Raw genomic sequence first — 11,055 nt, 5'->3', positions numbered from 1 at the left:
ACCTAATATGACCACGCCATGTTACGTATATTACGTAAGAGAAAAAGAAAAAAACATGGGGTCTCACATATAAACTCCAAACAATATTCCCAATTGCTTGCAACAACACCCAATCCAAATAAATAATGGTTTTTGAAAACCCAAATTCGAATTCAAAGCTTCAAAGCTTTTTAGTGGCTGTCAATGATATAATTGCTACTCTCTTTTCCTTTGCTTTACATTATTGGAATTAGGGATTGAGAGATAGAGAGAGACGTAGAGAGAATTCCCAATTGTTTGCAACAACACCCAATTCAAACAAATAATATTTTTTGAAAATCCAAATTCAAATTCATAGCTTCAAATCTTTTTAATGGCTGTCAATGGTGGAATTGCTGCTCTCTTTTCCTTTGCTCTACATTACTGGAATTAGGGATTGAGAGATAGAGAGACGTAGAGAGAGAGAACGTATGAGAGAGAGAGAGAGAGCGCAAGAGGAGAGAGAATAAGCATGAGAAATAATTGAGTCCTAATATAAAGAGATAGTCATTTAATTTCTAAAGTGTATATAATTGGTAAATTTGTATATAGGAGGTAATTAAATGAAAACTTGAACATGAAGAATAATAAAACTTCCAATAATGTATAGGTATGTAAAAATCCCTTTTAAAATAGGAACAAAATCTAAACAACGGCCTAAAAAATGAACATTTGCATAAATCAGCCAAACTGCACAAGATGGAGTCCGTAAGAAGAATAATCTGGAGCCCAAATCCAAGGACAACCTTGTTTTATATTTGCAAATATTAAAATATCATTTATGCCCAAATGATGCTTAATAAATTAATGTTCTTCCATAGAGGCTAAAGGTACTTAACTTGATGATCTGACCCGCTTGATCTTTAGTAAGTCGCTATGCTGAGTTATTTTTAATTTATTTCTTTTACACAGAGGAAGGGCAAGCAGGGCAGATCGTGAAAATAGTACGGGCTAGCCAGTTTTTTGGACTGATAATTGAAAAATAGATAATGTTTGCAAAATCATTAAGAAATAGCCACTATTTTGCTGCAACATGAAAATTTTTAGTATAATATACTGGATATTAATGCACATGTGTATGAACTTCTAGCATATTATGCTGGAACTCTAGCACATAAAAAGTTCCAGCATAATATACTGGAGACTGGAGCACCTGTGTATGAATTTCCAGCATATTATGCTGGAATTTCACATGTAAAAAATTCGAACTCCAGTATATTATGCTGGAATATTTTTCGGATTTTGAATAGTATTTTCGTTCAAATTTATCTTTACATGAAAAGTGGCTAAATTTCGATTACTTTTGAAACTTTGGCTATTTTTCAATAACCATTTATAAATCTGGCTATTTTTGAATTTCGTACGGAAGGATCTAATACTATAGATCCATAATTTTTAGCCTAGACTTGAATTTATGCGTGTAAAATTTATTGGAATTGCTGAAAATATTAAATTATGCACTCAGGACTCAAACAAGGTAATAAGTTCAGTTATTGAAATTTGAGTTCTAAACCCATAGATTTAATATAAAAATATACATATATGGAAGGTATACTTCTAGAACACAAAAAGAATAAAATAAAAAACAATACATACAACACGTTGACCATGTATAAGCACAAATTCCTGACATAACGTACGTAAGTACGTCTTTAAAACTTTTCTTTTTCAATTGTGCAAAAATAGAAAAAGAGAAAGGCAGAAGTCAAAGGTTGAGGGAATGTGGTTTTTTTTGACAGACCACCTACTTAAGCACATCATTTATTAAATCTAAGACTTGTCGTTATAGATTTCTCAAACTAAATTTCTAGTTAGAATACATAACCAATCAAATCTTTAACGAACTAATTTAATATACACAACAAACTGAAGATGACTTTTTGCCATCTTTGATTTTACCCACTAGACTTCGTCCAATTTGGGGAGTCTTGCAATAACGGTAAAATTGTCTCTATGTGATCTATAGTCATGGGTTTGAGCAACAGAAGTTGACACTAGTGCTTGCATTAGAGTATGTTATCTATATCATATCCTTTTAGGGTGCGACCCTTTCTCGAACCCTGCATGAACGTGGGATGTTTTGTGCATCGGGCTGCCCTTATTTTTTTATTTTTTATTTTTAAAATTAAACAGTATGGTGCACTAGTTTTCTCTATGAATATGCAGAGACGGAGCTAGCCCATCGAGTACGGGTCCGGTCGAACCCAGTCGTTTTGGTCGAATCCATGTATTTGTCTTAAAAAATCCATTGAATATGTACAAATTATTTTTAAAACTCAATAACTTAAAAGGATTAGAACCTCTAGCCCATAAACTTCAAATCCTGGCTCCACCTTTGTGCGCATGGCTCGAGGAAGTAAGGGTCTGACCCCGACTGTACTGGGTGTTATGTACGTACGTAGTCTTATTTTGCATTTCCACAACAATGTTATTTTTGTAACTTAAGCCCGTAACTTCCTAGTCACGTTATAACAACTTTTTATTATTACGCCAAAACTCTTCTTTGAATCCAAATGAAAAACAAATATGCAGTCTTGATTTAATAAGCCTAACCTTCAAAGTTTATTTCTTTGATCTAATATTGGTAAAGATCTTGTCGTGCGACACCAACCTATGACTTCTATGACCTAATAGATTTTTACGTTTTAACTAATTCTTGGTCACTGTTTTTTATAGTTTAAGAAGTAATAAGCAGTGCAAACTATGGTTTGCAGCTATTGCTTCGTTGGATTTGAAATACAATCTACCATATAGTCATTTCTTATATATCACAATAGCTTTAGTTAATATATATTAATTAATTTGATGACATAAGTTAATTAAACTGCTAAATAATCTATAGAGTAAATCAGTAAATTACTCTTATGTCGAGGACACACTCTGAATAGATAAAACTTATCAATATTCAGTGCCAAACCATATCAACTTAATTACCATGATTAAGTGATTTGGAGTAAGAATATATATTAATTAACCATGATCAAGTGAGAGAAGCCTGTGTGTAAACACATGTCACACATCTATTGACTTGATGTAAACCTCCAAATCAGCAAAACTCAAGTTCATTTCTTATCTTTCCATTTTATTTATTTTTTTTGGGGGGGGGGGGGGCGAGGGGCGAGAAGTGCTTTAATATTTCTATAGCCACTCTTCTTTTTCGTCTCTTTTTTCAGTATTCCTTTAACCATGATTAGCAAAAAAATACATATGAAAGACACATGTCATGCATTTATTTATTTGATGTAAACAACGACCGTGCGTATATTTTTTTTTTCCACCAGTTTTTTTAACAAAGAGCAGGAGTTTCCTTCAGTTTTTTTATAGACTAGCTAGGATACATGGTATATATAATCGTAACACCAAAGTTTGTTGGATAACATCACATCGTTAGTATTAAGCAAAAACCATAAGAATGATGTTTCCTAGAAAATTGTGAATATAACAAACTCAAAGAAAAAGACTTATAATACAAGCATTATTCATGTAAATTTCTGCAGTTACAGATATAGGATAAGTGGGTGAACCAACTGCTTCTACAGCCTACAGAGTTGAACTAAATTTTGAAAATATAATATGTCAACCTCAGACTACTTACTTCTCTCTCTTCTTTTCTCCCTATAAAAGCATAGCCTCAACTCTACTATCTTTCACAAACAACCATTGCTAACCCTCAAAAAGAGTTTAAAGAAGAGGAAAAGAATGGAGGCATTCAACAGCATTGCTAACCCTTTGAGTTCTTTCTTCTTTATATGCATTTTGCTTCTCTTGGCAAATGCAGCATTTGGAAAAGTTCACTACCATGATTTTGTTGTAAGCTATCCAAGATTTCCCTTCTTTGTTTGCTAACATATCGTAAAATTTTACAAACACTTGTGATACTGACCTCTGTTTTCTTGTAACAGATTCAAGCAACATCAGTGAAGAGGCTGTGCAAAACTCACAACACCATAACGGTGAACGGACAATTCCCTGGACCAACATTGGAAGTAAACAACGGGGACACTCTAGTTGTCAACGTTGTCAATAAAGCTCGATATAATGTCACAATTCACTGGTAAATTCATGCATGCAAAATTCAAATGAACTGATATATGTTGGTCAATAAAGCAGACGCGATTATATGTAATGATATTTTATTTGACATTTTTATACTACTTTGTTTTGTATCAAAAGGCATGGAGTAAGGCAAATGAGAACAGCATGGGCAGATGGACCAGAATTTGTCACTCAGTGTCCAATTAGACCAGGAAAGAGTTACACTTACCGGTTTACAATTCAAGGACAGGAAGGAACTCTTTGGTGGCACGCTCACAGCTCGTGGCTCAGGGCTACGGTTTATGGAGCTCTAATTATCCATCCAAAAGAAGGCGAATCCTATCCATTTGCTAAGCCCAAAAGAGAAACACCAATTATGCTTGGTACTACTTCTACCTTCTCTTCAATACCAAAAGCTTTTATCATTTCTGAAAAAGAAGAGTACTAGTTATGCATTTGGTAATATATTCTGTTTTCGTTTAGAAATTTTGCTGAAATGATAGTTTGACGATGATGATTAGGTGAGTGGTGGGATACAAACCCGATTGATGTTGTAAGACGAGCATCAAGAACAGGAGCAGCTCCTAATGTATCTGATGCTTACACCATCAATGGCCAACCAGGTGATCTCTACAAGTGCTCAAGTAAAGGTTAGTTCTAATCTCGAAATATTTGAAGTTTACACATAGTATAAAGACTAATTTCCACCTAACAATGTTATGCTAGCAGTAATCTATGAATTCATATCTTACCTGTTAGCACATGTTTTCATAGAAATCATGTTAATGCAGATACCACCATAGTGCATGTGGACGCTGGTGAAACGAACCTCCTTCGAGTTATCAATGCTGCACTCAATCAGCAACTTTTCTTTACTGTGGCCAACCATAAGCTTACTGTTGTTGGAGCAGATGCCTCTTATGTTAAACCCTTCACTACATCAGTCCTTATGCTCGGACCAGGCCAGACAACTGATGTCCTAATCATCGCCGATCAGCCACCAGCCAAATACTACATGGCAGCACGTGCCTATGCAAGCGCTCAAGGTGCACCCTTTGATAATACCACAACCACAGCCATCCTAGAGTACAAGGCAGCTTCTTGTTCTTTCAATTGTGCCAAGACCAATCCAGTTTCCCCATCTTTACCGGCATATAATGACACGGCCACTGCTACAGCCTTCACAACCAAATTCAGAAGCCCAAGAAAGGTCGAGGTGCCCACTGAAATTGACGAAAATCTATTCTTCACAGTCGGGCTAGGACTCAACAACTGCCCAAGAGGTGCTCGCTCCAGAAACTGTCAAGGTCCAAATGGAACTCGATTCACTGCCAGTATGAACAATGTATCTTTTGTACTACCATCCAACTATTCCCTGCTACAAGCACATCACCAAGGCATACCTGGTGTTTTCTCAACTGATTTCCCAGCAAAACCACCTGTAAAATTTGATTATACTGGCAATGTAAGCCGATCACTATGGCAACCTATTCGAGGAACGAAGCTGTACAAGCTGAAATATGGGGCAAGAGTGCAAGTTGTGTTACAGGGGACAAGTATCTTCACAGCTGAAAACCACCCAATTCATCTCCACGGATACGACTTTTACATCATTGCAGAGGGTTTCGGCAACTTTAATCAAAAAAGAGATACAGCTAAATTCAACCTTGTTGATCCACCTCTTAGAAATACGGCCAGTGTACCCGTCAAAGGATGGACAGTCATCAGATTTGTTGCAGACAATCCAGGTAACAGAATATAAAGTGAAACAACTACATACTTATTTCTCTAACATTTCAAATTCTTTTCTATACAATTTGACTTACAATGTTCACGTAAATAGGAGTGTGGCTAATGCATTGTCACTTGGATGTTCACATTGGCTGGGGTTTGGGCATGGCGTTCATCGTCGAAAATGGAGTTAGTGAATTGGAATCATTGGAAGCTCCTCCAGTAGATCTTCCTGTCTGTTGACAACTGCAACAAGAAAAACATTATACAACAGTCAAGCCCTAGAGAAACCAATTTAATTGTTTTAGCCATTCTAAATGATGTTCCCTACAATGGGGCTAGTTCTTTTTTGCTGTACTATAATCCTTCCCCCACCCCCATATATACTTGAATTTCCTCTTTGATTTTTTGATAGATGACTGGATTAAGATGGTGGTAATACTCCTAAATCAATTCACCATCAAGCTCAGAATATCCCCAAATTACAGTAGTTGTATTTTGTAATTCTACTGAAATTAATAGAGAAGAATTTAATAGAATTTTTTAATAAACTTGCCTATTCCTCCATAAATCAGTACAGCAATTACAAACTGCCTATTTCAAGAAACAAATCTGTTATGAATATTTGAATGTTACTGCTATGCAAGTGCAACGTAAAAGGGCACTCCAGTGCACAAAACATTCCTTATTTTTGCAGGGTCGATGGAAGGGTCGCACCCCAAATGCAAACATTAGTGGTACTAGGCCAAAATATGGCATTCAACCTAAAATATGATGTTCACAAATCAGTTTCAGTCAAATACACGGTAAATAGTCATTCAGGATGGACTAAGTCACAATCTCCAATAGTGCACGATCCCACGCTCTTCATCTAGTGTGTGTGTCACCTCAATATAGCACACGATGTGCAATCCGGGGTTTCATACCCTCATGATAACATTTACAACCATTACTCACCACGATCCGGTCCAAACTCTAGCCCGTGATACCTTTGCCCTCACCAACCATTCCACAACTAGATGCCTTTGGATCTAGCCACAATTAGAACATAACCATTAAAATATGCTATGGGGACAAAGCCCACTCGAAAATATCCCATTTACATCAAAAATCCCGAAATCTCTCAAACCCGGCCTTCGAACACATATGTCGGAATCCGACAAAAATCACATCAATATAATCCTCATCCTCCCACTAGTCTATACATATCAGGAACATCAAAATCAGACCTCAAATGGCCACTCAAAGCCCCACTCAAAGGTCTTTTAAGCTCAATCCCTAATTACCCATTTTTGCTACTGATTTTCCATGGATTTCAAGCTTACAAATGTTAAAATTCATCATAGAAACAAGTTTAGGGTCCAAAAATCTTACCTCTATGAAACCCTCTTGAATTCCCTCTTCAATTAGCTCTTCAAAGCTTGCTCCCAAATGAAATATGGTGAAAACCCATTCAAAATCGTGAAAGGAACCTTTTATACTTTCTGAGCCAGGCATTTTTGCACCTGCAGTCCATTTCCCGCTTCTGAGACCAAATCCACCGCATCTGCGGTTAAAAAGCCGCACCTGCGCTACCGCAGGTGCGCCCACTTCACCGCTTCTACGGTTCCTGAAGAACTTCCTCTTGGCCGCTTCTGCGGCTGCTTTCCGCTTCTGCGATAATCGCACCTGCGGCCACCCAACTACAAGTGCGGTTATGACAGAAACCAAATGCTTCACCTGCAAAAACTCAATTCCAATTCTTCCGTCACTCATCCAGAATTACCCCGAGGCCCCCGTGACCTCAACCAAAATCACAAACAAGTCACATACCACCATTCAAACTTGTACCAATCTTCAAAAAACCTCAAACAACATCGAATCACCCAAAACACATCGGATTCAAGCATAAGCTTCCAAAATCTTCCAAATTACGCTTTCGATCAAAATGTATACCAAACCACATCCGAATGATCTGAAATTTTGCAAACACACCACAAATGACACCATAGATCTACCCCATCTTCGGGAATTCCATTCTGACCTCTATATCAAAATCTCACCTATCAACCGGAGAACGCCAAAATCCCAATTTCGCCAATTCAAGCCTAAACCTTCCACGGACCTCCAAAATACATTCTGATCACGCTCCTAGGTCTCAAAGCCCCTAACGGAGCTAACCAAATCATAAAAATTTCAATCCGTGATCATACACGAACAAGTCAAATCTTGGTCAAACCTTTCAAAATTCAAGCTTCAAACTGGGAACTATTCTTCCAAATTTATTCCGATTACCCTGAAAACCAAAACCAACGATTTACATAAGTCATAATACATCACATGGGACAAGTCATGCCCGAGAACTGGCGAGCAAAATGCAAAAGCTCAAAACAACCGATCGGGTTGTTAGATCCAAAATATCCAATATGCCACATTTAATAGCACAAGCCAAGGATATTCTACAAGAATTATTATGGTTTTTCCGGTACCTATGCCATCAATATTAAATTTTCATGGAATTCAAGTGCAACGTCTTCAAGAATTTTTATAACATTGAACATGCTCTTAAAATATTTCTATTATGCTTCAAACCTCGAAGATATTGGATAAAATGTTTCAACGATTCCTACAAGGCAACAATATTCATGTTCTATAGGTGTCACACCTCCTTCTGTCGCCCCCGCGAGGGGCGTAGGAGTTTTTCCAATTAAAGGACAATCGAAACAGGATTTGTTTATTTATTTAAGAGTCACCACTTGGGAGATTTAGGGTGTCCCAAGTCACCAATTTAATCCCGAATCGAGGAAAAGAATGACTCTGTATTACAGTCTGCGAACCAGAAATTCGGATAAGGAATTCTGTTAACCCGGGAGAAGGTGTTAGGCATTCCCGAGTTATGTGGTTCTAGCACGGTCGCTCAACTGTCATATTCGTCTTGTTTATCTAATTTTATACAATTATGCGCTCATGTGCAAGTTTTAACTCTTTACCGCTTTTATTATTATATTTTAAAAGAATGTGAACATCGTTTAAAAAAATATGTCTTTGGATTGCGTCACATGAAATGCACCCGCAATCCGGAACACATTTTTATTCAATGTTTTGGGATTTGGATTTGGGTCGCATGAAATGCGCACCCGAGTTTAAGAAGGTAAGATTAATTAAATCGCGCCTAAAGAGTCTAACGCGTTATTATCTTTGGGGAAGACAGTGAAATTCACTAAACAGTCCATCCCAAATTCTAAGTATTTATTATGACCAATTATTGAGGGCCCCGCAACTTGCATTTTTATTTGGCGAGGCTCGTCTCGTTTTATTTAAAAGGTCGTCCTATAGTGGCTATGTTTTCTATTGAGTTTGTCTCTAATAATGAAAGAAGAAGAACGGTCCAACTTTATTTACATGCTTACAAGTTAGTTATTAGTCGGGTTCCGAATATGATTTGCAAAATCTGAACATGAACGTGTATATGGGCAGTCATTTAGATATTACGGGCCCAGGCCCAATGTGCATAACGTGATACTCGGCCTGGGCCACCCTTATTCCAATTGGGCCTATTCAACTTATTTGGTATGTGCTTAACATTCATAAGGGGGAAGGCTAACATGCAATGTACAACTTACCTTAATCAAACCATATTTTTACCAACTAAAAAAAACTGCCATTTGTTTAAGGAAGTAACTATTGGATACCTAACATGATTCTTGACAACAATGATGTTCTTAACAGAACATGGCTACTGCAACATTAATTCTTTTTTATTATAATCAAAAACATAGAGTTATATGTATAAAAGTGCAGTTACACCACAGCTGATTTCATGGTTCTAGTAGAGAAAGTACACTATCATACATACAACTAATGTTCAGTATATTTCTAAAATGAATTCAAAATAACTTCAACTCTTTGTATTCATGCTTCAAATTTTAGCCTACATTGACCAATGTATCCGTTGTGTACCTGGTATAGGAAAGCAAAAGAAGAAGAGGAATGATCAGCATAGCAGTATGCAACAACACAACAACACATGCAGTCGACAATCCCAAACCAGTAACAACAATAGAGACAACCCAATAACAGACTAAAACTCAGCAGCAACTTAAGAGAAAGCCCAGCAGAAATTTCAGAAAACCCAACAGCAACAACCAGTGCTAACAATAGCCAATAAACAGTGCAAATTTTTGAGTACTAAACAGAACTCCAGCAGAATCAGTGAACAAAGAAAAAACCCAGAAGACCCAATAAACAGCACCAGCTATAGTCCTGATGTTCAATAGTGCAACAGAAAAAACCTCTTTTATCTCTCAAACTACTCTTTTAGCTTTGGAAAATTAGCTCAACTTTCAGCCTATTTCTGACTTGTGAAGGTTCAGAAAAACAATAGTTGAAAGCTTTTCAAATTCTGAAATCTTAGTGTTCAACCTTAATTTCTGATTTTCTAACCTCTTAACCTCTGATGTCCAACCCTTTTCTCTACCCTAAAAGAGCCTATTTATACAGGCTTCCTCGTTTCCCTAGCCCTCAACTCTGCCCATACCCCTTATTTCCCATTAACAAGTGTTTTGTGCCCCAAATGGTATGGGCAACTGACAATCTTCAATTAACCCCATGCTATCAAGTTTTGTTCCCCACTATTGTATTAGTTTAATCCTATTTCAGTACCCTATGTCAGCCCAACTTAAACTAACCATTTCTGATCTTTTCACACCCCAAACTACCCCTGTTAACCCCTGGTTACTACTGTTTTACCCTGCTTCAACAGCCTGAGATTTTGAACTTCTGAAAGTTCAAACTCAAGCTGCCCTAAATTGAGTTCTATTTATCACATTGCAGCTACAAACCATTCACAGATAATGTCAAACAATCCGCTAAACGACAATGATTCGATCAATCATATGAAGCTATACGAATCAGAATATTTGAACATTCAGTCCTATAAAACTAATCGACGATGTTTATCTAATCGACTATACTAATTATAATATGAACAGGGTCCCAAATGGCTTCAGACAACTTTGCACAAAATAGAGGAACAACATGAATGGAACACTTGACGACACTAATCAAATTGAGCATGTATGTCACCATACGTATTCAACCATAAACAGAAGAATAGTCGACCAAATAAAAAGGTCTTGCGGAGATGGGGAAAAATTGAAAGAAAATATTAGAAATACCAAACAAACTGACTAAACATGTTATCAAATTCAAACAACACTCAAACAAAAATAGAAAAAGAAAAAGGAGAACTCACTGTGGAAGCTCAACAAAAAAACGACCCAAGCTTGAACC

The 11,055-nt window shown here is 36.9% G+C and overlaps 1 protein-coding gene and 1 long non-coding RNA gene across 2 annotated transcripts; one reads left to right on the top strand and one right to left on the bottom strand.

The window, feature by feature from the left end:
• Nucleotides 1–3,550: 3,550 nt before the first annotated feature.
• LOC107780162 (laccase-12-like) lies at nucleotides 3,551–6,335 on the top strand. The gene is made up of 6 exons (XM_016600683.2): nucleotides 3,551–3,828; nucleotides 3,921–4,072; nucleotides 4,192–4,436; nucleotides 4,575–4,703; nucleotides 4,845–5,801; nucleotides 5,897–6,335. Exons 1-6 carry the CDS (start codon nucleotides 3,718–3,720, stop codon nucleotides 6,025–6,027), a joined length of 1,725 nt encoding a protein of 574 aa, XP_016456169.1. The 5' UTR covers nucleotides 3,551–3,717; the 3' UTR covers nucleotides 6,028–6,335.
• Nucleotides 4,347–4,946, bottom strand: LOC107780163 (uncharacterized). The gene is made up of 3 exons (XR_001646753.2): nucleotides 4,806–4,946; nucleotides 4,595–4,683; nucleotides 4,347–4,481 (listed from the first exon to the last, which is right to left on the bottom strand). It is a non-coding gene; the product is annotated as an uncharacterized LOC107780163 (long non-coding RNA).
• Nucleotides 6,336–11,055: the final 4,720 nt, after the last annotated feature.

The sequence above is a fragment of the Nicotiana tabacum genome, chromosome 11 (assembly GCF_000715075.1).
Source record: "Nicotiana tabacum cultivar K326 chromosome 11, ASM71507v2, whole genome shotgun sequence".
Taxonomy (NCBI): domain Eukaryota; kingdom Viridiplantae; phylum Streptophyta; class Magnoliopsida; order Solanales; family Solanaceae; genus Nicotiana; species Nicotiana tabacum.
Note: the sequence above shows the minus strand (reverse complement) of the source record. Positions and strands in the feature narration are given on the sequence as shown.

What these genes read in the sequence shown, in the direction of transcription:
- LOC107780162 (XM_016600683.2), top strand. Translation starts at nt 3,718, where the DNA reads ATGGAGGCATTCAACAGCATTGCTAACCCTTTGAGTTCTTTCTTCTTT. An exon ending in TTCACTACCATGATTTTGTT is followed by an intron (nt 3,829 to 3,920) that starts GTAAGCTATCCA and finishes TTCTTGTAACAG; the next exon opens with ATTCAAGCAACATCAGTGAA. An exon ending in CTACAAGTGCTCAAGTAAAG is followed by an intron (nt 4,704 to 4,844) that starts GTTAGTTCTAAT and finishes ATGTTAATGCAG; the next exon opens with ATACCACCATAGTGCATGTG.